Below are 27,744 nucleotides of genomic sequence, written 5' to 3' on the forward strand. Positions count from 1 at the left end.
ACTTTGGCCTCGCCAAGGACGCGCCTGTCATCCTCTGCCCGTGAAATGCGGGTAAATGATTAGCATAGCTAAGTAGGCACAAACATTAACTCGAAGAGGCTTTTCAGATAAAAGGACGGACTACATTTTAATAAGGCAGTGCAATGTATTAGTCATCTTCCAAAGTAAAATAAAATGAATTAAGCGTAGGTCTACTGCTGCTTCCCCGCAGTAGGCCTATTAACAAACAAACATCTACGTAGACAATTTCACATACAAATCCCTGATAATATGGCACCGTTTCCTTCAAACAAAGGAAAATAACAACATAGAAATACTCTAACATTAATCTGCAGCGATGACAACTAAAACAACATCAATTTTATACTAAAATAATACAATTACATAGGCCTATTGTATGCTACCCAATCTTATTAGATCGTTCGCTCGTTCCCTTATAGTTACCCATGAGTCAAGCTCCAGCTACAATCAACCTCTTCAATGATCAAGGAGCAGTTCGTTCACCACCATGATTGTGAAAGGCACCCATGACAGCAAAAAAGAGTATAAAATTGCATTGATATACTTGCATTACAACGATAATGCCATTTAGGCCATAGTACAAGTTGTTCTAAATGCATGAACGCTGTGACTTAGATAGCAGCTGAGTACAGATTTTGATCTGAAAACGAGACAGGTTATGTAGTAACAGGTTAGTCAAATGCTCTTGTAATGGTTGTTGGATTAAATGAGTATGTGAGACTAGGAGACAGCTTATTATAGTTTAGAAATTGTGCTTATATTGACTCCCTTCCATCAGTGCACACTTCACATTACATTCTAGACCTCTCTGGTGTGTGTGTGTGTGTGTGTGTGTGTGTGTGTGTGTGTGTGTGCGTGTGTGATATCAGTAATATATTGTATATCAGTCCCTGCTCTGAATGGAATTAATCTAGAATTAATTTGATCCATTGAATCAGTTCAATAGATCAAATTAATGATAGAACAAAACACAAAACCCCTGTTCCAGAGTAGGTCTTTAAAAAGGGACAGACTCACTGTGGAAGAAGTGCATTTCCCCCAAATGATACATAATACTGCATTTAAAACTAGACATGCTTTGATGATAACTGGCAACAGAATGGTGACGCAGTCCCTGTGTCAAGTATCTGATGGATGTCATGGGCCAGCACCGCCTCATTCTGAGTCTGACGTCAAAATCTGATCTTCATCTGAGCGTCTTCATCCTGAGAGACGGGAGAGAGAAAAAAAACTAAAACAATTGGATAGAAGCAGAACCAGCGTCACACTCGTTCTTGTCTGAAAGATGTGTTATTGGCTGGGAATGAGGCCAGACGATCAAACAACACAAAAGTAGATTTAGTGTACAGACCAGACAAACTTTGGTGTGAAATATGAAACAGCTCTGGACACCAAGTTCATGTGCTGCTGTGCTAGTTAAGTTCTCTCATATTCAGCTGAAAAGGAAACTTGGGGGATGAAGTGTTTGTGCGTTGCCTGTTCCCCTGGTACAGTACATACTGTCTGTTCCCCTGGTACAGTACATACTGTATCAGCAGTTTCAGCAGACTCCCCCTCGGTGTGTTCACTGTTGGGACAGGACATCTCAAAGTCAGACAGGGCACTTTCCACTGCCTCCTCATCGTAGTCCGTCGGGTACTCCTCTGAGAACTCCTCTGAGAGAGAGAGAGAGAGAGAGAGAGAGAGGGAGAGAAAGAGAGAGAGATGGAGAGAGAGAGAGAGAGAGAGAGAGAGAGAGGGAGAGAGAGAGAGAGAGAGAGCAGGATGCATCATCAAGAGCAAATGTACCTTAACCCAGGAATGAGTACTTGTCGTTGTAAAACTAATCAGATTCTACTGTACGTCTTCCTCTCACCTTCCATTAGCGCCTGTTTGACTGGCTCAATTCTGGCCACAATCTCAGCCAAGTCAGTGAAGGAGGCATTGGGACAAGTAACCACCTAGTGGACAAACAGAGAAACCAGCCAGAGAGAGAGCATTGGTTATCATTAGAGAGCTAACTTCCTTCAGACAGAAAGTACATTAATAATGTATGACCTCAACCAGATTGCTAGATTGCAGATGAGATGACCCGTGGAACTCACATTGCAATTTTTGGTTTTATGGAACTCCTCTTGATGTCTGTCCTTTATCATCTTGTCCACGACCCCGCTGCGTTGCCACACGTCAAACACCGTCTTCCCATGTTGGTACCCCACCTCCTGGGACAGAGAGAGGGACAGAGGGATGGAGGGATTAGCTGGGATTAGAGGCTGGGATTAGAGGCTGGGATTAGAGGGAGCAGACGGGAGCGCCGTAGGGACGGCGAGAGGAACAGTGGGTCACTCACGGCGATCTCGTCGAACTTGCCAAACTCCAGCGTGCCGTAGCGGTCGATGGGCGGCCGGATGTACTCGCAGTACTCGCTGTCTTTCACCGACTCCAGCTGCCTGACGCAGCACACGTAGGCCAGCCTGGTCTGGATCTCTGCCATGTTCAGCACCTTGAGGGGGGGGGGGGTTAGGGTTAGGGTTAGGGTTAGGGTTAGGGTTAAATGGACTGGGAGCGAAACGCAGCAGTAGGATAGGATCTGAACACGGTCCGATTGGACTGCTACTGTACAATGGAGGAGGTCTCAACGCCAGACCCATGAGGGTTCTTTCGCTGATACACTACGTAAGATACGCTAACTACGTTACTGCATGCTGCAGATCTCTCTATGGGTCTGGGACACTTCAGTAGTAGAATAGGATGGAACCCGCACTCCGATTATAGATAAATTCTTTATTTGGGTGACAACGTTTCAATCTGTTTGGATCTTCGTCAGGTCAGTTTAAAAGGGACAATTCATGCAAAAATCTGGTGCTCAAATCCTGGCAATTCATTGGTTTCGCAGGAATCCCTGCGCAACCAATCAATAACGACTTTCGCAATCAGGCGCTCCCATCCATAGATATGCCCCGCCCATCTAACCTGGATAAGCGCCTCTCATTTGCTGCCACGACCTGTCACTCATTCGATTTTGACGATACGCCCTCAGAACACCAGATTGGGGGGCGAAGTGGCACAGACTCCATTATGTAGTATTCAATGTTACATTTGAGTCTGGAGAGAGACTTCAGCGGCGTGCAGGTCTCACCTTCACTCTGGCCGCCAGCGGGTTGAAGCGTTTCCACAGCAGCCACCAGCCGTTGAGCGAGTCGCCGTAGTTGGTGAGGTCAGTCTCGTCCCGGCTGCCCACGTCGATGGCGATCACCACCTTGGCCCCCATGGAGCGAGCGACATCAGCTGCGAGGAGTGAGACGACCGTGACGCATGTTATCTCCCGTGTACGGTACACGTTCACGCCCGATGCTGCAATTGCACTCATACTGACATGATATCTACGGTATCTTAGGGCTGCACAATTAATCGAAATCGCGATTATGACCTCCGCGATTGACTAATGGCAAAAGGCCGCAATTAATGTGATTAATAATTTTGCTTTGAATTGAGTGTGCTAGGACTACACGGACGAATCACAGGCCCTTATGCTGTCTGACCAATCACATGCGTTCCCGCTGAGTGCGCTGTGCACAGCAATTTCACTGAGAAGACCGATAGCAGTAGGTCAAGACAAGTGTCACAAGAGTACCTGCAGCCGTGAGTAGTGACAAAATGAGAGAAAACAAGGTCAGTGAGTTAGTAGCAAGAAAGGGATCAACGTCCGTGATTTGGGAGCATTTTGGTTATTATATATTAATATTATTAAATATTAATCACAATTATTAATCATAATTACCATTTTGAAGCAAATAATCACAATTATTATATTTTGTCATAATCGTGCAGCCCTACGGTATCTAGCATGTCCTACAGATACTGTAGAAGCCACTGACCAGGAAGGTTATTGATGTATCCTCCGTCCATGAGCAGGTGTCCATCCTTGGGATCACAGAGAGGAGGAAGGTACCCAGACAGAGACATGCTGGCCCGGACATACCTCCACAGAGAACCTGCAGACAGAGATGCGCCTGGAGTTAGGACCATGAACGGGGAAAAAGATCAACAACAAGGGACTAGAGAGCAAGGACCAACCATAAGTGTGAACCCTCATGGATGAAGCAGTGATATCAGTTGTGATGTTGAAGTAAGGGATCCATAGGTCCTTTAAGAGGGAAGAGACATACAGCGTTTATGACTAATGTAACAGATTTTGACCTAATACTAAATTGTAAGATGTAAGAACATGCTAGTGGTAATTTTGGCCCAATCCCAATACTCCCCCTTAGCCCTAGCCCCTAGTTTTGGAATGCCCACGACTGGGTAGTGGCCCTTCAGAACGGAGCCACAAGGGATAGTGAAATCTTTACCTAAGAAATGGCACACCAGTAACGACGTCATCAATCGGAATTTTTTGAATCGGAATTCAAGAAAATGTAGGGTTAGGATCTTTGTCCATCCCCCCCATTGCTCTCTGTAAAGCGCATTGTGTTGCCTCTGTGCATGAAATGCACTATACAAATAAAGTTTGAGTTGATTTGGGATGTGACAGTATGATTCATATTATTATAGTGTAATATATAATCTGACCAAATTTCAGGGACACACTACCCTACGCGGCAAAATGTAGGGGTAGGGCAAAGGGCTAGGGCTAAGGGGGGGATTGGGATTGGGCCTTTAAATCCTAATCGTAACCTCCGCCCCCACCTCTATCTGTTTGCCCTTGAAGACCGAACTGATGCTGGAGTTGAAGGAGGCCCCGGAGAACATGGAGGTCACAGGGTAGGTCAGGTCCAGGACCTTCTTGAAGATGGAGGTCATGTCCTGAGGTGTTGGACAATTTAGAAGAAGAATCACAAACCACGGATGATATTCTGTCTCTCTAGTGTTCATATGTAAAGGGATCGATTAGCCCAGACGCTTCTACGGCACTCACCATGGCCCACTCCCGAGCTCTGACCCTCATGCGACTGTTGCTCCTCTCCTCGGCGTACAGCGCCCCCATCAGGGCGCCGATGGAGGTGCCCCCCACCATGTCAACCGGGATGCCTGACTCGATCATCGCCCGCAGGATGCCGACCTGAGAGCACCCCCTGACACAAAAAACAAAGACTCCAATAAAAACGACAACCTCAGACCAGAGCCAAAGACAGCTGGTTGAGTAAGGAAGAGGGCCATTGGTAAGCAGGGACGCTCGTAGCTGTGTGTGGGAGAGGAATGGTAAATGGACTGCACTTGTATATAGCGCGTTTATCCAAAGTGCTTTACAATAGCCTCTTATTCATCCATTTACACACACATACACACACCAATGGCGGCAGCTGCCATGCAAGGTGCTAGACTGTTTGTTGGGAGCAATTTGGGGTTCAGTGTCTTGCCCAAGGACACTTCGACATGTGCACAGGAGGAGCCGGGATTTGAACCGCCGACCCGCTCCACCTCCTGAGCCACGGCCTCACCAGTACCCACCTTGGTACTGCTCCAGGACAAGCCAGAGCAAGGAAGAAAGAGAGACGGCAGACAGAAAGACAAGTCGTCAGAGAAGACCAACAGAACAACCAGCAGACAGGAAAGAGAGAGAGAAACACCAAACAATCACAGAAGTGTTAAATGACCACTGCAGGGTTCACATGAATAAGCATCAGCAAAGAAGTAAGCTGATGTAAGGAATTGTGCTACAACCCTTGTCTGTTATAAGTGTGTGTGTGTGTGTGTGTGTGTGTGTGTGTGTGTGTGTGTGTGTGTGTGTGTGTGTGTGTGTGTAGCCGTACCTGGCTCCACCTCCCCCCAGCACCAGGGCGATGGCGTTGCCTGTCAACACTCTGGCCAAGCGGGAGAAGTCAGAGTGGCGGTCTGGAGTCTTCTGGAACACACGCTGGTACATCTCTCTCTGCACACACACACACACACACACACACACACACACACACACACACACACACACACACACACACACACAGACACACACAGACACACACGGGCAGAGGCAAGGAAAGAGGTCAAGGCAAACTGGGGAAAAGCTGTCTTTCAACACCCAGGAGGGTATCACTGCTAATGTATGAGGTAATGGGCTCGCTGGCGGTCGGGTGAGTAGGTGGACATCTTTGAAGAGACTCAACAGTAGCAGGACGTCACGGTGTGTGACAACGATGATGATGATACAAGTTTGTTTATTAGGAGAAAACCCCTTGAGATGAAGCATAACATGCAACATAAACAAAATAGGGACATTACAGTTACAAGAAGGGCAAAAACAATAACGTTACCACAAACAAGTCAACAAACAAGTACAACTGAAACAAACACACAAACATCACAGACATAAAAACATACACACACACATAGTGGTTGTATTTTTGTGTGCATGTGTATGTGTGTGTGTGTGTGTGCGTGTTAGCGTGTACCAGTTTGGGCAGACTCCTCTTGGAGAAGACCCTGCGTGGGCAGGACATATGCAGGTGTCTGGAGATCCAGCTCCTCATGTTCAGCCACTCCGCGGTGCCCTTGGGCGGGGGGCCGTCCTCCCTGTGCAGCAGGACCAGCTGCTTCTGCGCCCGCACCGCGCTGCCCTCCAGCATCCGCTCCAGCTGGGGGGCCGCAGAGGGCACGGGGTCAACCCAACGCTACAGGTGAGCACCGTATTCCGCCGGTGCACCACCGCAATCTTGTGTGACCGTCATGTGGACACATCTATGTGCGTTTCTATCAGACGGAGAGTGAGGATACGCGAATCGCCATGAGAGTGCCGCGTACGAAGATGGAAAAAGCAGCGCGAGATAATGAATTAGCAAAGTCAATCAGATACAGTACCGGGGGACAGTACCGCAGTCACTCAATCTCGCATTAGCAGCTCCTTGGCTTTAATTAAACCCTAATAGGTTTTAATCCTAATGAGGCTCGTCAAGAAGCCATTTAGAGCTGGTTAATCGTCACACGGTCATTATAACCAGCTTAGCACAGACGAGCCAAGTCCCGAAGACAGAGCCAGAGGCGGCGTTGGGGTACGTTCAGGCCTCACCTCGCCCACGGTGGGCTCCTGCTCGGCCAGGCCCACGATGATGATGCAGTCGGCCTGCCGGATGCAGCGCTGGGTCCAGGGGGTCAGGGTGGGGTCGGACTGGTAGAGCACGATGCGGTGGATGTCCTCCTGCTGGCCCAGCCAACTGGAGAGGCGGTACTCGTGGACGCTGAGCAGAAAAAAGAGTGCATCTTTCAAGCTTTTTTTTTTTAAAGGCCTAGTGTTTTCCTCACAGAAGGAAAGGGACTGCTAGAGAGGGTCTACCTCTCTAGAGAGGGTCTACCTCTCTAGGGTCTACCTCTCTAGGGTCTACCTCTCTAGGGTCTACCTCTCTAGAGAGGGTCTACCTCTCTAGGGTCTACCTCTCTAGGGTCTACCTCTCTAGGGTCTACCTCTCTAGGGTCTACCTCTCTAGAGAGGGTCTACCTCTCTAGGGTCTACCTCTCTAGGGTCTACCTCTCTAGGGTCTACCTCTCTAGGGTCTACCTCTCTAGAGAGGGTCTACCTCTCTAGCGGTTTGGATCCTGAAAGACCCAAAATGCCAAAAAATAGCAGACTTTTAGATCGCTAACATTTTTAGCATAAGGAAGAGGATGAGCCAGAGAGAGAGAGAGGGAGGAGGAGGAGCCAGAAAGAGAGAGGGAGGAGGAGCCAGAAAGAGAGAGGGATGAGGAGGAGCCAGAGAGAGAGAGAGGGAGGAGGAGGAGCCAGAGAAAGAGAGGGAGGAGGAGGAGCCAGAAAGAGAGAGGGAGGAGGAGGAGCCAGAGAGAGAGAGAGAGAGGAGGAGCCAGAGAGAGGAGGAGGAGGAGAGGGCGTGTCTCCTCCTTCTCTCTCTGGCTCCTCCTCCTCCCTCTCTCTCTGGCTCATCCTCCTCCTCCTCTCCCTCTCTCTCCTCCTCCTCCCTCCCTCTCTCTCCTCCTCCTCTTCCCTCTCCTCCTCCGCCCATCTCTCTGTCTCGTCTTATTTCTAGCCACGAGGAGAGACTGTTGCCATAAGATGGCTAGCTTATTCTAGCAGCCTATTCTAGCAGCCAAGCAGCGTTCCGTTCATAACAACGCAGGTTCTGTCATGAGTATCCTGAATTTGGCGTTAATATTATAATAATATTCTCTTGTTCAAAGCAACCTGCCAAAATAGTAAAAACGGGAGGCTTCCCAACTCATGTCTTTTGTGTTCCCGACCAATAGCACCTTCATCACACCTGTCTGAACTTCCGAGCACTCCTGCTCTTTTCTTTTTGAATAATATCCTCTATTCAATAATCTATTTCAGTCCAAATGTTCCAATATATAGTCCTCATTATCAATTTGTTTTAAGTCCTTCATCCATTCCTTCATGTCATAGCTCCCATATTATGACGAGACTTGAGTATGTCGAGACGTAAGAATGAGTTTATGTCAACAATCCTTATGCAGAAGTTGTGTTTGTGAATAAATATATAATATTAGGGTGTGTGAATGTTTTTACGAATACACCAACTGTCTGTCCAATGTGGCGCAAATATACAGTTTAATTGGGACTAACGTTCTGAAATCGGATCTGTAATCATTGAACAACAGCCTAGGAACTGGTTTGTTCGTGTGAGTCAATGATCTAAAATAAAAACAGGAATTGGATATGGAGTTTGGATTACTGGAAAAAATGAAAAGAGCTTAACGTTTGAAAGATCCGTGGTGAACCGCGTAATACGGCAGGTCTTATCTATGGTATGGCCTATGGAATGCTGTGCTCGAGGGCAAAGTTGGATGAATGGATGGACTTCATTTTGTCCTCGTTAAAAGTTGATTGCGCTCTAAAATCATGAAAGAACTCGAAATGGTGCTCAGAGAGCACACACCTCCCTCTGAATGCATTTCGTGGCTCTGTGCACACCAAAGTGAAATGGGTTCTAAATTGGCCCATGCTACACCCCTCCAATGAGTTTCATGAAAAGCATGATGTGTGTTTTAATTTTTTTTATTTTTTTTTACTCGAAACGCAATGTTACAATAACTCTCTAATAACCCTTCATTGGGTTTTTTCTGTCTCTATCAGAGGAAAGTAATCCATGTCAGGCGTTGGTGTGCTCTAACTCTGGTCAAACACACTCTCAGGATCAAGGTAAATGAAATTGTTTTGATTTGTGTGTGTGTGTGTGTGTGTGTGTGTGCACATCAAGGCGAATTGCTATTCCTGACACAGAGAGGGAGAGAGAGGGAGACAGAGAGACAGAGGAGAGAGAGAGAGACAGGAGAGAGAGAGAAAGAGAATGACATCACTCCTACCTGTCCAGTGCTGCAGCTCCCAGTCGCTGCTTGATGATGTCACTGGTCAAGAGTAAGGTGGGACCTGGAAGAGTGATTAAAACAATCAAGTCAGCATTAGGTTTGCAAAATTCCAGGAATATTCAAAGTTGGAAACTTTCCATGGGAATTAACAGGAATTACTGTTGCGAGTTGAGAGTCAAGGAGTTGTCTCTCCCCTTCGCATCACCAACCGGCCGTGTTGAGTGACCAATCCTCACCAGGGGGTAACCGGCCGTGTTGAGTGACTAATCCTCACCAGGGGGTAACTGGACACTAGGTCGGGGTCAATTGGCTACCAAATTGGGTTTAGTCTAGATGGAAATAGGGGTCCACGCGCAACGCCCCGGATTTTTTTATCCCACCTGATTTTTCTTTATCCTTAAAGTGTCTATTTTCAGAATCTGCGAGGTAACAAGCTGAAATAATGTCCAAAAGGCTTCATTTTTAACCCTTTATTACACCTAACCCAAACCCGAAAAATCTAAATATAATATACACATAAATTGTCTGCCCCTTTGCAACCCTAGTCAGCGTTGCACAAAACAAAGGTGCCAGACTGAATGAGGGTGTGCGGCGCTGAGGGATGAGGCTGCGCGACCGTACCGATGGTGGTGAGAGCGTGCTGCAGCTCCAGGGTGAAGGCTGTGAGGGGGACGTCCTCCGACACGGGCAGGATGGAGACGGTGGACAGGTTCGAGGCCGGGTTCCCCACGTCCCACTTACTGCTGGGGGTGTGCAGGGCCAGGCTAGGGGCTGGAGGAGAGGGGAGGGGGCAGGGGAGGCATGAGCATGGATAAAACAGTACACACACACACACACACACACACACACACACACACACACACACGCACACACACAAACCTGCCAGGGGTCCGTTGCCCTGCTGCATATTCCCCAGGATCTTCTGTCCCAGCAGGTGGATCAGCCTGGTGACTACCTGGGGGTAGCGCCTCTTGATGGAGCTCAGCGCCCCCTCTGGCAGCTTGGCGAGCTCGGAGTCTCTGACGGCGTGCACCGTGGTGGCCCGGTCCAGATGGGTCAGGGCCTCCACCACGCCGATGAGGTCACCGCGGCCGTACTCGCCGGTCAGCTCCTTCTTCCCGTCGTCCTTGGCGATGACTGACCTCAAGCGGCCACTGAGGACGATGAAAGTGCTGTCCGACTTGTCTCCTTGTCTGAGAGACAGAGACAGAGAGACAGAGAGAGAGAGAGAGAGACGGGGATAGAGAGGGAAGGAGAAGGAGGGGGAGACAGAGAGAGGGAGGGAGAGAGGGAGGGAAATAGAGAGTGAGGAAGGCAGGGAGAGAGAAAGAGAAAAAGTGGAAGAGAGAGAGACACACAGACAGTGCATGCACGTTTAAATGTTCAGTGTAGCGCAGAAGTGAGCTAGGAGGAAGCAGCTAGAAGCTGCAGGTTGCGGTCTGGGTCAGTTCATTGCCAACCTGTAGACGGTGCGACCGGCCTCCACCGCCATCCAGTCCAGCGCAAAGTCAATCTGCCTCACGAAGGACGAGACTCTCTTCACCACTGTGTGAGCTACATTCAACACCATCCTGGGCTCCTCGCGCATGATCCTGCGTGGACACACACACACACACCATCAGCTAGCCATCAAGGGCGTCTGTGTGCGTGCGAGCGAGTTCACGCTGGCGTTGGAGCGGACACCTACTCGTAGAAGTGGGCCTTGGAGATGGACAGGAAGCTGCAGTCCCGGTGCGCTCGCACGCTGAAGATGAGGGGCTCTCCGGTCAGCACCGCCAGGTGGCCGACCAGCTCGCCGCTGTGGCAGACGAACAGCAGCGTGTCCTCCTCCCGGTCGATCATGCGCTGGTACACGTGGAGCGACCCGGAGATCACAAACTGCACGCTGGCGTCCTGCCAGGGGCACGCAGGGTGGCACACAGAGAGACTGACGTCAAACCGCCATTGGTCCTAGGTGGGTGAGTGAGCTCTTTCTAACGGAGCGTGATGTTTCTAACAAGGATGTGAGATTGAAATTCATATTGAAGCCATGCTTGGATCGTCTCTGCTTTGAATGTGGGAATCCCTTTGGATAGTCTGTATAAACTATCACACACAGACACACAGAGCTCAATCTGACAAGAGCTGAGTTATGAAGCAGGGGTTTAATCTAGCCCTTGCCTCAGGGCATAGCAGGAGTAACGTGCACCAGCATGCAGGCTGACCTGATCCCCCTGGCTGGCCACCACACAGCCTGCCTTGACCTGGCGCAGAGTCACCCTGCCCTCCAGCAGGCTGGGGTCCTGGAACACACACACACACACACACACACACACACATAGAGGTAGGAACGCAGGGTTATGGGGCGTGCAGACACAAGGGCCTCTGCTGCACATGAATTCTACGAATTCAATAGCTGACACCTTGAAGTTGGCACTGATCTGACATGACTTTCGGCGAACGTTGTGTGGTCGTAAGCTTGCTTTGACCAGTCCAGGTCTATTAGACCCAGTCTTCTGACCAGTCCAGGTCTATTAGACCCAGTCTTCTGACCAGTCCAGGTCTATTAGACCCAGTCTTCTGACCAGTCCAGGTCTATTAGACCCAGTCTTTTGACCAGTCCAGGTCTATTAGACCCAGTCTTTTGACCAGTCCAGGTCTATTAGACCCGGTCACTTCCTCAAAGCGGGAAGGAAGCAGAATAGAGTAACCGCACCTGCAGTTGGATGACCTTCAGGAGGTCCTTCTTGGCAGCCTGGAAGATAGCGTTGACCTTGCTGTAGTGCACGTGGCCCCCAGACGGGCCCCCAGACGGGCCTCCAGCCTCACAGTAGTGGTACACAGCCGGGGGAGTTTGGACCATGGTCACACTCTTCTTCAGGATGGACTGCAGAGGAGGAAGAGAGGGACAGATGGACGAGAGGGACTGGTTTTGAAAGGCGTCCTCTATGACCAGGGCAGCGCATGGACACTCCTGACGGAGGAAGGCCAGACCTTGTGCGCAGCAGGACTCGGTGGAGTCTCTTCTTTTGCTCCCTGTTTCTCTTGCTCTCCAACCCTTGCTCTCTCGTACGCCATGTTGAGGTCTGCGGCCATCTCACCTGGGGAAAGACACACTCGGCAGTTACGGTACATAAGTCACCGGCCTTACAGTCCGAGATGAGGACAGTGACCTGTACAGTAGCTACTGTATACCCGTCACCGCCATGGGACTGGACTGGGAGCGAGACTTCCTGAACTTGGTGGTGGGGCTCTCTGGGAGATTTGACCTCCCGCTCTCTCTCTCTGTAACAACAGAACAAAACAACACGCCGAGCTACTTGTTTACATGCACGACCACACTATTCACAGAAGTGCAGTATTGCGACAGCCAATGTCATTTTATTTCTATAGCACCACTCATAATGTAGCACATAGTGCTTTACATAAAAAGAAATGGATAAAAACATAAATCATATAAACACAATGAGAACAGATTTAAAAGAAACAGTATACAACATTCGTAGCGATCCTTGTGTGACCTACCTGTGCCTACTGAGCCAGATTCCTCAGACCCAGAGTGCTGTCGACGTAGACCCCTGCCTGGGTTGGTCTCTCCCAGCACACTGGCCACTGACACCAGGTGGATAGCCTGGCTCACCTGAAACACACCCATACACGCAACCATCAGCTCTAATGGTTCCCATCACCAATGGACAATGGCAAACAGCCCATCTATTCTTTCAGATATTCTTTCCCTGAATGGCGTGAGTGGAGTGTGAGGGGTACCGGGTTGAAGAGCTCCGTGGTCAGGCCCAGGTAGTTGTGAAGGGCCAGGAAGGTCACCCTCTGCAGACGGACCATGATGATCTACACGGGGGGGCAAGAAATGAACAAGGGCACAACCACAAAGGCTGCACTGCACGAACACAGCACCGCCACTGTGTTCTTGAGAATACCAAAATACCGAGTGACTTTGCATTATGAGTTTGGCTGTTTTATCACATGTGCCTCACCTGAAGCTGAAATGGCTTAGTCATTCCCTTTGTATCTGTTTCTTTCATATTTTTACCTACCTATTTTACTGTATTCATAACTTATGCAATTCCTGTCATATCATTCTTAAAATGCAAATAAAAAAAGACTGTCCGATGACTAGATTTCTCTAGATTGCTCTCTATACTATGAAGTTCAGTCTGTCATTGGCTCTGGTACCTGGATGACGCGGACCAGAGTCTCTGGGTACTTCTCAAACACAGACAGGAAGGCAGTGGCCGGCAGACGCAGGACGGTGGTGGGCGTGGCAGCCCTGGCGGACACAGTCTTGTATGGACCTGGGTAGCCCTGAGATACATGGAGATTGTAGAGAGGATTTAAATCACATCACTGGAGAGGACCGTGTCAGATCAGTAGCTAAGCCAGATGGCGAGAAGCAGAAGACAAAGACTTGACCTACAGTAATGACATCCAGGATACTGAGCAGACTGTGGACACTGTCTCCTGGAAGCACCTCCTTCACCACTGCGTCTGTGCCGTCCTATGAAGACAGGAGAAATAATCTCATAATCTCACTCTCTTTGGATTGAGTGAACGTGGACACCGAGACTGTAGCGCTCTTACACTCTCGTGGATGCAGAGCTCTAGGCGGCCATCTTGCACCACGTAGATGCTGTCGTCAGTGTCGCCGGGACGGAAGAGCCCCTCCCCCTCGTGCAGCTGCACAAACACCATGTGGCGACACAGCTCCAGGAACAGGGGCTTCTCAAAGTGTCCCAGCACCCTGGACGACACACACACGCACACACACACACACACACACACACGAACGCACGCACGCACACACACACACACGCACACACCATGATGAGATTTATTACTGTTGGGAATGCACTCAATATAACAGTTAATCTTATCAGTTGAGTGTGGATGAGTTTCCATGAATAAGTGTGTGTGTGTGTGTGTGTGTGTGTGTGTGTGTGTATGTGTGTGTGTGTGTGCGTGCGTGTGCGCACGCGTGCCCCCTCACCTGACGTTCTTCAGCATGTACAGCACCTCGGAGGGCAGGTGAGAGTTCTGCACGTCAAACTCTGTGAGGTCGGCCTCCAGCAGGGAGGGGGGCGGCTCCTTGGGCTGCAGGGTGGGGGGCTCCTTACGGATGTGCAGGATCCTAGCAGCAGCCAGCAGCACACATGGTGTGGGTACGCGCCGTTCAAGCAGAACACCATCTTACACCACCTGAATGCTAACATCACAGGGCGCAATCGTGTCTTACCTGCGCGCGATGGACAGGACTTTAGTTCTTTTCCTGATTCGCTGCCGAGGTGCCGAGTTTGAGGTGAGGGTCCCGGCGGAGGACAAGGCCTGGGCGGAGGAAAGCTGGATGATGGGAGGGGGGAGGGGGAACGCTGAAGGATTTCACAGCAACACTGTGCCTGTGTAATATGACATCAGCTACTGTATTCCGCACTGTATAATCCTTCTGTTCGCAGTGAATGACATGCGCCTCTGTGGGCCTGGGGCAGTCACAGCCTCAGGGCAAGCAGGTCACAGAGAGGGTCAAGACATCAAGGTGAGCAGGTTGTGGACTGACCTTTCTCATGATCTTTCTGCCATAGAACATGACCTTGTCTCTCTTCCTGAAGCGATAGTGAGGAACGCCAGCCTGCTGCGTCTCTGAAAAACACATTCACTCAGCGCCATGAGCTTCATCTCACTGAAACAGTAACACATAAGTATACAAGCTCGTCTGATGAGAACACACATTTCTACATCAAGTGATCTCTGAGAGAGAAGATAGGCAGGAAATACTGACTGGACAGCTTGTATCTTCTGTAGAGGAGAAACACCACAACGCTGATGAGAGAAACGGACGCCACGGCCCCTATCAGCATCCCTGTCCACTGTGGAGAAGAACCGGACAGATGCTGATCAAACTGGTCTCAAACAGTTACAGTTAGGTAGACTGGGCAGACAGGAAAGCACCAAAAAGTTGGGTACCATGGTGGTCTCAGTTCGGTCCTCCACAAGCTGCTGCATCCTCGCCTTGATCTCATTACTCAGTGGAAACAGGCTCTGAAAAAAACAACAGAAAACACAGAGTGAAAGGATGAGGTAAGCCTAGTTCAATAGCATTAGATGTTTGTGAGTAAAGAGTAATAAAGAGTGTAATAAGCATGAGGAGGATGAACAACAAGACACAACAACCCCGAACGTAATGAATTACAGCAACATACCGGGTAAATACTGCAGCTTTCCTCGTCATCCATTCCTGAACAATAAGGCACAAACAGTTATAATTGTAATACCATTTTTGCAACAGGTGATGACATGATCATACTAAAATCATGCAACATGATTGAGCAGTAGAACACAACTAAATCTGGAGCACAAAGCAAAAAGTGCACCTAACAGAAGCATGAGAGAAACTGAGGTTTACTATAACAGTAGGTTTGGGAACAACTGCCACAGTATATTAAGGCTTTGGCTTGACTGGCAACTGTAACCAGATACCCAAATAAGGGAATGACTCGACCACACGCAGGGAGAAATCATAGGCCTAGGCTAGTCTATGAGAACCTTGTAAACATATTATTCATTCATAAAACAGTTATTGGTGAAATCAAATATTCTTCAAGAGGAGAAAAACTTATTAACTAGCAAAACTCGGATTCGATGCTTGCGCATAGCTGCTATCTGTGTGACTATTGGACTTTTCCCTGGTCAGTTGATAAACAAGCTCTTATATCACAGCGCTGTAGTGTAACACGCAGGCACACAAAAAGAAAGGTACACAGCATTGAGTTATATGAAGATATAACCTTATAGTTGTTTAGCCCGCTGATTATGAAGCCAGGCGGTACAAGGTAGCTGACTGAATTCTAATAAGTGACATTATTTATAAAACCGCAGCTTGAGCAATAGTTACAAATAATGCAAATACACTACTTGGCCATTGCAAGAAGTTCATCATAGTATACAATCTAATCAGCAAGTCTGAGCTAATGTTTGATAAATAATGATACACTTACTTGCACGAATTCAACTGGCCCGAACCCCTTTGTGTTAAAGTTTGTGTGTTTATGTGTTTGTGTTTATGTGTCCACATTCAGCCCGTCAATCCCTGACCGTTCACTTCATTAGCATGGAGGCTTCCTATTGGCTAGTACCGACTCCGTTAGACCAATTGGCAATGATTTCATTGGGAAGTGAAGTACCCGAGCGTAGTTGTCAAGGTTAGTCAAACGATTTTTGTATGAATGTTGTTATCTCGCATGGTTAAATGTGTTATTATGATGTGTTCTACACGATATGTGAAATGTATTCAGCCAGTTTGCTAACAGCATGATTTAAACACCATGCATTAAGCATAGCATAGAGAGAGACATGTGATTTAAACACCATGCATTAAGGATAGCATAGAGAGAGACAGACTTGTGTGTAACGTAGCTAACGGTACGTTGACGTTAGCAGATACCTAGCGAGCAAAATGGATTAAAAAACAAATAAAATATAGACTTAATGGTCCGAACGTGTTATGAGTCTCTAGAGACCCCACTGTTAGTAGAAGCGAACGCTAGCTGGTAGCGGCTAATACTAAACAGCTAGGCTGGCTAGCTAGCTAGCTTCAGATAGGCTAGCTACTGGTTGTGCAAAAGACATGCCGCGTTTCCCGATAGAGAACCTTCTTAAGGAACCTTCTTAAGGAACCTTCTTAAGGAACCCTTTTTAAGGAACCCTTTTTAAGGAACCCTTCTTAAGGAACCCTTTTTAAGGAACCCTTTTTAAGGAACCCTTTTTAAGGAACCCTTCTTAAGGAACCCTTTTTAAGGAACCCTTTGTATGGGAGTTAATAAGTACTTTGGAGTTAAGTGCTTCTTAACCGAAACCCGGCCCTTATATGGCATGTTGTGTGGAATATGGTCATGATAGTTAACATCATTAGATAAACCATCTACTAATCAACAGTCATGATTGTTGGCTCATGTTCGGAATAAGGGATGAGGGTCATGTTGGGAATAAGGGATGAGGGTCATGTTGGGAATAAGGGATGAGGGTCATGTTGGGAATAAGGGATGAGGGTCATGTTGGGAATAAGGGATGAGGGTCATGTTCGGAATAAGGGTCATGTTCGGAATAAGGGATGAGGGTCATGTTCGGAATAAGGGATGAGGGTCATGTTGGGAATAAGGGATGAGGGTCATGTTGGGAATAAGGGATGAGGGTCATGTTGGGAATAAGGGATGAGGGTCATGTTGGGAATAAGGGATGAGGGTCATGTTCGGAATAAGGGTCATGTTCGGAATAAGGGATGAGGGTCATGTTCGGAATAAGGGATGAGGGTCATGTTGGGAATAAGGGATGAGGGTCATGTTGGGAATAAGGGATGAGGGTCATGTTGGGAATAAGGGATGAGGGTCATGTTGGGAATAAGGGATGAGGGTCATGTTGGGAATAAGGGATGAGGGTCATGTTGGGAATAAGGGATGAGGGTCATGTTGGGAATAAGGGATGAGGGTCATGTTGGGAATAAGGGATGAGGGTCGCACCGCACTCAAGACTACTTTAATATGCTCTTTATTTACACACGTGATTGATTTTCTTCTGACAGACGCATTTCGGCTCTGCATTCTTCAGGGGCTTAAATGTTGGAAGAGAGGAAAGATTGATTGATAGACATGAGATTTACATTAGACAAGTGAGGACTCATTAGTAGATAACAGTAGGAAAAAAAAAGTGTGAATCGTGGATATGTAACGTTATGAGTAGATGGGGTTGATGTAGAGTAGTGGCTCCGCTCCACTGGAGGTAGTTTTTATCGTGCAAAATAATTAAATAAACATGATGTGAATAGAGATTCAGTTCTCTCAACCCATTAAAGTGAATGTGTGTGCCAAGTTTGTTACCATTTTCTCTTCGTACAGGTGCAGTAACTCTTCAGAGCAATGGGACTGTTGTCAGCGCTTCGCCGAGGCATGGTGAGAGGAGCCGATCGGATGGCTGAATTCACTAGCAAACGTGGCTCAAGGACTCATTATAAAGGTAGAGGGGCACAGCCTACAGGAAGACTGACTTCCAGCAGGAAATTTGTACCAGTGCAGGAAATGATTCCACAGTTTGTGGTGCCTGACTTGGTGGGATTCAAGCTCAAACCCTATGTATCATATCGCACACCAGCTGGAACAGAGCTCCCAGTCAACGCCGACAGACTGTTCAATGAGGCTGTTGCTCCACAGATTCAGAAAGACTTTGAGGAGGGCACATTCAATAAGGAACAGCTGGAGAAATATGGATGCAAACCCAAACAGGAAGGACAACTTTTCAAGCTCTACCCCAAGAACTTTGTGCGTTAAGCAGAGTCACCAACTGTATCTATCTGGACCACTGACTTTTGTAGCGGGAACAACTCAAGGTTGCAAACTGTGAGTTATGTCTCTGAGTATATTGTGATTAGTTTTTTTTGAAATTTGAAAATCATATATTGTTGTTAATCTCACCTGTTTGAGTATCAGTATGATTCTAGATTTAATTATACAAACCACTTGTCAATGTAACTTCCATCACACAGATGTGCCGTTTGGGGGTGAGACATCCAAACAATGGAAATTAATAATGGAAATGTACTGATCAAAAATGTAATTTTCAAAGTTTCAAATGAGCAGAAATAAAACAATGATTATTGTAACATGCACAATTCTCAGCTTGATATGAGTTGACATCCATGATGCACCATATGGAAACTGAACCATACAGACATGACTACACTAGCAGTTACAAACCTGGGAAATAGGGTGTAAGAGTACACAAACACAAAGATAACTAATGATTTCATGTCACAAAATGTAAACAAAGAAAGGTCCACACATGTGGGCCAAATGCCGGATACATGGCGGCAGCACAGAGACCGTTACTATTGTGTTTACAGTGAGGGGCATTTCAGCATTATGTAACATTCAAACATAGCTTTGAAGACTCGTTTCAGATATGTTACGACTTGTGCTGGTATGTGTTTGAACATTCAAACAAGCTATCCATATGGAAGTGATATGTGTTGCTCCCATTTCATATGCATACATTCTGTCTCAGTCCTTTGAATTCACAATTCCGTCTTACACTATCTTCTCTGCCAGTGCACCGGCCGGGCTCCCACCTCCCTGCCCCCATGCACCTGTCCCTCCCTGCACCTCCGTGGTGCTGGCCTCTTCAGGGGTCCAGTCCCAGCGCCACACATGCAGCATATGGTCGTAGAAGGAGCAGCTGGCCATCAGGCAGGACAGAGAGGGACTGTCCAGGGCAGGGTTGGGAGGTGCTACGGCGCTAACGGGTGGAGGAGCTATGCTCTCGGGGATGTATCGTCCCGTATCATCCTCCAGCGAGGTGTCGAAGCTGGCAGTGGGAGACTCGTACTGGATCCTCAGGTGTCCTCCCCTCTCTGCTGGGCACTCCCTGGGCTCGGCGGTCTCCGGAGGAGAGGAGGGAGAAGGCTCGTCCAGGGACACGCGGGACCAGTCAGCCCCGTAGGCCAGGGAGTTGTGGAGGATGTAGGAGGCTAGGATCGGACATGCTCCTCCGCTGCCCTCTAGAGGAGCATATGGAAATAGAATGGAACACCTCTGAAAACTAGGGCTGCATGATTATGACAAAAATTAACTGTGATTATTTGCCTGATATTGTAATTGTGATTATTATATGCAATTAATATTTCACATTTTAAATACATTTTTGTGGTGCCACCTTCATATGTATAAAAACTAAAATCAGAAATGTATGCCGTCTGTCTGCTATCTGTCCATCAGTGACATTGCTCACGGCGCACTCGACAGGAACGCCTGTGATACGACAGACTGCATAAACACCCATGATTCGTCCGCGTGCCCCCGACACACTCAATGCAATTAACTGTCAATCAATGGCATTAACTATAGCCTTTTGCGATTAGTTAATTGCAGGTCATAATTGTGATTACGATTAACCTATAAACACGGTTTCCTGGCACACGTTCCTCTTTCCCAAGTGAGCTTGATTGTGAGTGAGGGGCGAGTGTTCCTCAGACTCACCGAGGGCTTGCTGGCAGTGAAGTATGTGGAAGTCGTTATGCATGCAGGCAGCCAACAGCAGGTGCTCATGGGTAGGATGCCATTTTAGCCTCCATACTCCTCCGCCCAGGGGGGTCTCACTCAGAGGTTGACGCATGCTCCTGCCGTCCCACAGCAACACCTGCTCATCATAGCTGGGGCGGAGGAGGGGGGTGTATTATCATAGCTGGGGCGGAGGAGGGGGGTGTATTATCATAGCTGGGGCGGAGGAGGGGGGTGTATTATCATAGCTGGGGCGGAGGAGGGGGGTGTATCACAACTGTGCCTGCAGTGACCTCAGTTTTTCTTTAACACACCTGACATTGCAACTTTGGACGTTAACACAGACCGCTGATTAGCCAGTCATTCCACCAGGAAGACACAGTGAAGACAGAGGCTTACAAATATTTCATAATTGGCACAAATACAGTAGAAACATCCTGGTCTTTTACCTGCCTGTTGCGAGAATGTGCTCCCGATGTGGGTTACTATGGATACTGCATACACCCATCGAGTGCCTGGTAAGTGAAGAAATGTGTACGTTAACAACGTTTACATTTAGTGAAAATCTGTGGTGCCCCTACTCACTTGCTGTGATGATATGGGTATGATGAGGAATGCGTTTAGCCCGCTATTGGCGTCTCTCACCTCTTGCTGGTGAAAGTGGGGGAAGAGGGACCCATCCTTAGATCCCAGCCCTTAAGTTTGCAGTCATCCCCGCCTGGTGCATTCCATTCAGCATGATGAAAGACACACACAGGCATGCAGACACAGTAAACATGAGGTCGACAACTGGCCATGAAGGAAGGACAGGATGTCGTATGACTAAAACAGTGAACCACTAAATCAACATGTACAACCCTGACGTCAACATGCACGACCACATACGGACATTCAGGTGGAGACACGAGGATAGAAAACCGGACGTGTGTGACGGGATGCGAACCTAGAGGAGGCGTATGCTAGTGTAATGCTGTGTTCCCACCGGGTGCGGCGAGAAAATTCGCACCGCCCAGTTCGCCCAATCTCGCCGCGGTATCAATGGGTCGCGCGAATCCGCCGCAGAAAGTTACAAAAATTGAACTTTTGCCAATGTCGCCGTGCGGCGAATCCTGGCCGCCGCACCACCGAGTTTGGCGATTCGCGCCGCCCGCCGCCCAGTTCGCGCAAATTGTATTGACTTTCTATGTAAACTCACCGCGCCGCAGGAAAAATTTGCGCCCGGTGTGAACACAGCATTAGATGTGTATCTGAGTGTTACCAGAGTAAACGAGTTGAGTGTCCCAGTAAGAGAAGGCTGAGATCCAGGCTTCAAAGTCATGAGCCTTCCACTGAGAGATGACGGTCAGACTGGCCGCCTCGCCCAGAGACAGCACACTGACACCGCCTGCAGAGTCACTGGCCACCACACGCACATCACTGCTGCAGACAGAGAAAAAAACTGTCATAAACGCTGTGTTTTGATTAACTTAATTGTAAAACACTGCTGTGAAGTGAATTACACTCTTTAAATTATTAACTATTTCACAACCACATGGAGATTTAATCACCTGTCACCTCTCCCAGTGGACCAGTCCAATGACAGAGCTAACCTATCAGCTCCCAGTTCCGAGCTCGTCACTGGCTCCAGACCACAACGACCTTCCTACTGGAGACACGCATCCATAAGAGAGGGGGCTAAAATATATTCTGGACTACAGATATCAAGACCAGTATGAGCTAGAGTTATGGCATCAGAACAGAACAGAACATTTACTGAGTGGGCTGGATAGATCAACAGTGTAGTTAAAAGCAACCAGAAGTCTCCCTTCTGTCTCTCACCTTACTGTCTGTTAGCATGTGTAGTTGTAGCTCCCCACTGGCTGTAGCCATGCCCAGCACTGGCCTCTCTAAGACTGGAACATGACACCTTGGAGCAGATTCAGCAATGAAGACAATTTATAAAAATTAAAAATCTGCAGGCAATGGAACAATCTGAAATGCCCTGTTGTGATTTTTACCATTTTAAATCCAGAATAGCTGGGGTGTCGATGCGCTGTAGCTCAGTGAGGGGTGGGCTCATAGGTCCTTCCTGTCTGAACTGAAACAGGTACAGTCTGCCAATCCGCTTAGGTGCTGCAGTCTCGTCCACAGTCTGGAGAATACAAATGAATGAGAGATGGGTCAGTACCTCACACTCAACTTGCATTCATCATCTTTTTGTAGGAGGACACAAATGGACCTTGTGGTAAAAGCATATTAGGATGACAGCTGTTGGACTTCCATTGACTGACCCCATCTTGGCCTTTCTGCAGGTGATATGTCCCACAGGCCAGTATAGTGTCCCACTGCAGGAGGGGACACCACTCCACCGTGTCTGCGCTCAGCTCCGTGTCCAGCACCTGGAGACTGCGAGTCCTTGACTTCCAAGACATCGCCATTCATTCTGCATGCTGAGCCGCTGCGATCTGAAAACAAGATCCAAAGGAAATGTTTACAATAGATTTCGCAACACTGCTGTAAGACATCCTACAAGGTGTCCATGCAGCCAGCATAGTAGTAGTAGCACAACCCATTAAACTAAAGGTAGCATATCGGGTTTGTCTATGATCGATCATCTGGCCTGTTTTGAACTAACGTTAGCTAGCTGGCTAGACGTGTTTACCAGCTAGCTAGGTAGCTAGCTATCTGTTATCGGATTATTTACTACACCCATTAGCAAGCTAGTAGCTGTCTCAAACCTTTTCCGACGTTATACTATTAGCTATACTTAAAAGTAGCAACATTAGCATTTTTATCTGCTTGTTTAACGGTCAAGCTATTGAGAAAGGAGGAGTATTAATACACCACAGATACACACATGTAGCACGACGCCTACTTCCTGAAACTCAGTGCGTCACAGGCGAGGGAGCACGCGCTCCACCGGAACGCCCCTCTGGTCGATTCAGCCCCAGGGTGAGTTCAGCCCGAGGGTGAGTTCAGCCCCAGGGTGAGTTCAGCCCGAGGGTGAGTTCAGCCCGAGGGTGAGTTCAGCCCTACGGTGAGTTCAGCCCGAGGGTGAGTTCAGCCCGAGGGTGAGTTCAGCCCGAGGGTGAGTTCAGCCCTAGAGTGAGTTCAGCCCTAGAGTGAGTTCAGCCCTAGAGTGAGTTCAGCCCTAGGGTGAGTTCAGCCCGAGGGTGAGTTCAGCCCTAGAGTGAGTTCAGCCCTAGAGTGAGTTCAGCCCTAGGGTGAGTTCAGCCCTAGAGTGAGTTCAGCCCTAGGGTGAGTTCAGCCCGGGAGTATGCGCTCCACCGGAACGCCCCTCTGGTCGGTTCAGCCCTAGGGTGAGTTCAGCCCGGGAGTATGAGCTCCACCGGAACGCCCCCTCTAGTCGGTTCAGCCCTAGGGTGAGTTCAGCCCGGGAGTATGAGCTCCACCGGAACGCCCCCTCTAGTCGGTTCAGCCCTAGGGTGAGTTCAGCCCGGGAGTATGCGCTCCACCGGAACGCCCCCTCTAGTCGGTTCAGCCCTAGGGTGAGTTCAGCCCGGGAGTATGAGCTCCACCGGAACGTCCCCTCTAGTCGGGTCAGCCCTAGGGTGAGTTCAGCCCTGGGGTGAGTTCAGCCCTAGGGTGAGTTCAGCCCGGGAGTATGCGCTCCACCGGAACGTCCCCTCTAGTCGGTTCAGCCCTGGGGTGAGTTCAGCCCGGTCCAACTCCGACAAAACGTTAAAACAGAAACGATAGAGTGGTGAGCAGAATCAAAATCAGAATAATTAGGGCCCGAGCACTGGCGGTGCGAGGCCCTATTGAAATTCGAAGGATTATTATTATTCTCCTACCTTCTTCTTCTTCTCCCCAAACAAATGCCTTTTTGGCGGCCTAAACATCGATGAAAACGGATGAAACGTTGCAGATACTCGAGGGGGCGGGTCAACTGTCAATCAATTTCTACTTTGGCCAATCAGAGGCTGACAATCGTCTTGTCAATCAAAAACTCATTTCGCCTGAAACGGTTGAATCACTTTTTATTTGGCGAATCTTCTTTCTCTTAGGAGAAGGGGTGTGAGACGCAAAGCTAATTTGTCATTAATAAGTGTCAGCTGCGGACGATCAAGCGAACATATTGGACGTATTTCGAGCTAAGGGAGATTGACACAAGTAACATAACAATAAGCAGTTATTTTAACGTATTTTCAATTAGTTATAACATTGACAGCGCCTAAATGCTCACATTTAAGAACGTAGACGAAGATGCTGAGATGCCTCGTTAGCTAAATAGCTAGTTAGTGAATACATCCATGATCCTAGCCGTCACAACGTGGCTAGCTAGGTGTAGGCTATTCTTGACCCAAGTTAACATTAGCAAAGCGGTGTACCTGCGCACATGCACAAACAGAGCAGTGCTTCTACAAAGAAATCTATCATATTTATTTTCTCATGTAAACACTGGGCGTTTGGTATGCCAAGCAATTAGGCTCTTTGCACAAGCTCCACTACTTCCTGAAATTCTACAGGCATCCTTATTTCCTGTCCTATACCATTGGATGGAAGTTATTAATCAGGTGTGCCGCTTAGATAAACAAATAGACAGGTAGGTGTGTATATATATACACAGTATGCATGATTATTTTCTGTTAAAAATATATAATTTGTTGACAGGAAACCAAGAGGTACAAGAGAGTGGAAGAGAGGGGACAGGAGGAGAGGACATAGAGATGAGAGGTGAGATACCTGATGTTAGCCAAAGAGACACTACATTAATTAGATCCTGGCAAGTTTCAAAAATAATGTGGATGGATGGGTGGGTGGGGGTGTGTGTGTTTATAGCTTATGTTTAGTTAATTTGTGGACAGGAGATGAAAATTGACACCACAGTGGAGGAGAGGTGACAGGAGGAGACCAGCATGGACAAAAGACAGGAGGAGAGGTGACAGGAGGAGACCAACATGGACACCAAGGTGGAAGAGAGGTGACAGGAGGAGACCAACATGGACACCACAGTGGAAGAGAGGTGACAGGAGGAGACCAACATGGACAAGAGTGGAAGAGAGGGGACAGGAGGAGACCAACATGGACAAGAGTGGAAGAGAGGTGACAGGAGGAGACCAACATGGACATCAGAGTGTAGGAGGCCAGGCTGGGAGAGAGGTGACAGGAGGAGACCAAGATGGACACCACAGTGGAAGAGAGGTGACAGGAGGAGACCAACATGGACATCAGAGTGGAGGAGGCCAGGCTGGGAGAGAGGTGACAGGAGGAGCTAGTCTCATGTTTCTAATAGATGGTGTGTTCTCATCAACATTCACTTAAGTTGTGTCCTCTCTGGATGACCTCCACTGCTCTCAGTTAAAGATGATATTAATCCAATATGATGTGTGTTGTTCTTTATAGATCTAGCCTCTTCATTTTGCTCTCAAAGTGCACCAGATTGAAGCACCACAACTAAATGACCTCGGTATTACAAAAATCCTGCGTACAGCCCTGGTCCTGAATGTTTCAGAGGGCAGATGATAACCTCCTTCTAATCAAGGAGCAGGTGTTCATAACTCTGTCTGCATCACTACACTATGGTGACATTTTGGTTGTACCGTCTGATCACAACACTGAGTTCTAATCTAATTTTATAACCTAATTTTATAACCTATCTGTCTACATGTCTGTCTGTCCATCTCTATCTTTCATTGTCTGCCCCTGTTTTATTATTGTATCTGAGGCTTCACGTTTGGTGATGGGACCTCAGTGGGTGAGAACAGACATGCTGAATAGACATAAAGATCTAGCCATGGGCAGCATCTTTCCATACATTTAAAAATAATATGTATTATTTTATGCCAACCTACATTCAGTCTAGCCCTAACCCTAACCTCTTAGAGTGCAGGAAGTGTCGGCCAGCTGTGTCGTATCTCCATTCTCAGCGTCAGTACATCCAGTTTGATGGTTCACCTGGGCCAGTAGACTAAGCAGAGCCTCGACCCAAACAAGGTGTCCTGAATGGTCTCCCAGGTCCGCCTTGTACAACTGAACTGTCAGCCCAGTGTTTCAGTGTGGTCTACAAGCTATTCAATAAAACCTGGAGAAAATGATCTGTATCTTGTCTTTACACTTACAGCACACATGCTGCACAAATGATAACCTTAATTGTATGACACTTGTTTTGTCAAATGCACAAGGGTATCTCTGACTTGGCTAGACTGTGGATGTGGTGACTAGTCCAGGCCAGTCAGCATGGTATAAGATGCATACAGGTGAGCGGAAGCTGAAACGCTGGTTCCTTGGCTAGGCCCAAGGCAGCTTGCCAGCAGGGTCAGGCCTGCGCCGGGAGGTCAGTACATTAGAACCCCCTTAGGCGGGCTGTATGTATCCTAGGTTCTCAAACTTATATTTGTGGTATAGAAAGGTAGAACTTGCTTGGTTGATTATGTAAGTGTGTGTGTGTGTGGGGTGCTGTTGATTTTCCTCCACACATCTCTCAGCCATATGTTTCCCCTATGTGGATCTGAAAACAGTGATGGGGATTAAATTAGGTTGCTAAGAGAACTGCTAGTCACCAGAAGCATTCAAGAACATAACCTGTGCTGGAATACTAGTGTATGAACAAATCAATACAAGTAGAGCACATCTACTGACAGGCTGGCTGAATGACTAGAAGACTGACTTGGGACCTCCACTGAGGACATCCCAGTCCTGGCTATGGATCAGTAGTGATGCTCCCCTGCCCCTGTAGTCCAGGCATTTTATGACATAACCTTGAACAAATTGCAACAGAAATAATTTCAATTGTTGTAGTGTCATACATATGTTCTTTATAACATATCAGTTAGTCCCCCCAAATCCCAGTGGTGGAAAGTAATGAAAAATGCAGATGGAAGGTATGTGACAAATATACCAATTTCCAATTTTCGCCTATGTAAAAGAAAATGGTTTATGCATGTTTTCTTGTCTGATGTCCACACAACACTGTGCCCAATCAACCAGAAACTATATAGGATGCATCACAGTGCATATACAGAAATATATTTTTAATTCTATTGGCATTTGGTGAAGAGAAAAGGGGTGAATCCCACACATATTGCAACAGAAAATCTGACGTAATCAGCCCTGTAGAGAACAGTAGAACCCTGGAGAACAGTCTACAGCCCTGTAGAACCCTGGAGAGGACAGTCTGAGACGTAGAACCGTCCATAGCAGAGCAGCCAGGTGTGTGCTCCACTTCAGATACCTGTGGGAGAAAATCACACGCACGTGCGCGCGCACACACACACACACACGATTAGAGGGTCCACTTCAGGAGAGAAGAGAACATGAGCAGGATGATAATAATAATAATAATAACTTGCATTCATCATCATCATCACATGCCGCCTGATGTGAATTTGCACACCCTGATCCTTTACAGCTGCTACATGCAACAGAACACTCAAGGCCATGTTTCTTGCATGTGCACCTCAGGCTGCTGCAGTCTGTCTTGCAGGTGCATCTGAAGACCTTA

The 27,744-nt window shown here is 47.9% G+C and overlaps 3 protein-coding genes across 5 annotated transcripts; 1 reads left to right on the forward strand and 2 right to left on the reverse strand.

Moving 5' to 3' along the window:
- Window positions 1–119: 119 nt before the first annotated feature.
- Window positions 120–16,319, reverse strand: pnpla7b (patatin-like phospholipase domain containing 7b). Its single transcript, XM_084457328.1, has 34 exons — window positions 16,254–16,319; window positions 15,459–15,493; window positions 15,223–15,297; window positions 15,038–15,125; window positions 14,816–14,898; window positions 14,498–14,601; window positions 14,252–14,392; window positions 13,846–14,005; window positions 13,682–13,762; window positions 13,441–13,569; window positions 13,015–13,095; window positions 12,772–12,886; window positions 12,442–12,531; window positions 12,241–12,347; window positions 11,963–12,133; window positions 11,472–11,549; window positions 10,955–11,160; window positions 10,728–10,859; window positions 10,147–10,460; window positions 9,889–10,038; window positions 9,265–9,328; window positions 7,001–7,169; window positions 6,387–6,569; window positions 5,754–5,872; window positions 4,919–5,075; window positions 4,690–4,806; window positions 4,078–4,147; window positions 3,879–3,995; window positions 3,140–3,288; window positions 2,351–2,503; window positions 2,106–2,222; window positions 1,877–1,961; window positions 1,549–1,676; window positions 120–1,226 (listed from the first exon to the last, which is right to left on the reverse strand). The coding sequence occupies exons 2-34, from the start codon at window positions 15,489–15,491 to the stop codon at window positions 1,194–1,196; spliced, it is 3,999 nt and encodes a 1,332-aa protein (XP_084313454.1). The 5' UTR covers window positions 15,492–15,493; window positions 16,254–16,319; the 3' UTR covers window positions 120–1,193.
- Window positions 16,320–16,368: 49 nt separating this feature from the next.
- On the forward strand, window positions 16,369–18,575 carry mrpl41 (mitochondrial ribosomal protein L41; the record flags this gene model as incomplete). Its single annotated transcript, XM_084457680.1, has 2 exons — window positions 16,369–16,457; window positions 18,147–18,575. Exon 2 carries the CDS (start codon window positions 18,168–18,170, stop codon window positions 18,573–18,575), a length of 408 nt encoding a protein of 135 aa, XP_084313806.1. The 5' UTR covers window positions 16,369–16,457; window positions 18,147–18,167.
- A 51-nt stretch (window positions 18,576–18,626) lies between these two features.
- dph7 (diphthamide biosynthesis 7) lies at window positions 18,627–23,145 on the reverse strand. Of its 3 annotated transcripts, XM_084457678.1 has the most exons (10): window positions 23,018–23,145; window positions 22,571–22,744; window positions 22,298–22,431; window positions 22,119–22,206; window positions 21,848–21,942; window positions 21,559–21,719; window positions 20,946–21,018; window positions 20,750–20,815; window positions 20,280–20,452; window positions 18,627–19,801 (listed from the first exon to the last, which is right to left on the reverse strand). In XM_084457678.1, exons 2-10 carry the CDS (start codon window positions 22,715–22,717, stop codon window positions 19,332–19,334), a joined length of 1,407 nt encoding a protein of 468 aa, XP_084313804.1. In that variant the 5' UTR covers window positions 22,718–22,744; window positions 23,018–23,145; the 3' UTR covers window positions 18,627–19,331. The 3 variants fall into 3 exon arrangements, with proteins under 3 accessions (XP_084313804.1, XP_084313805.1, XP_084313803.1); XM_084457679.1 differs by having other exon boundaries at window positions 21,559–21,716; window positions 22,571–23,139; XM_084457677.1 differs by having other exon boundaries at window positions 22,571–23,139.
- Window positions 23,146–27,744: the final 4,599 nt, after the last annotated feature.

The sequence above is a fragment of the Borostomias antarcticus genome (genome assembly GCF_949987555.1).
Source record: "Borostomias antarcticus genome assembly, chromosome: 23".
Taxonomy (NCBI): domain Eukaryota; kingdom Metazoa; phylum Chordata; class Actinopteri; order Stomiiformes; family Stomiidae; genus Borostomias; species Borostomias antarcticus.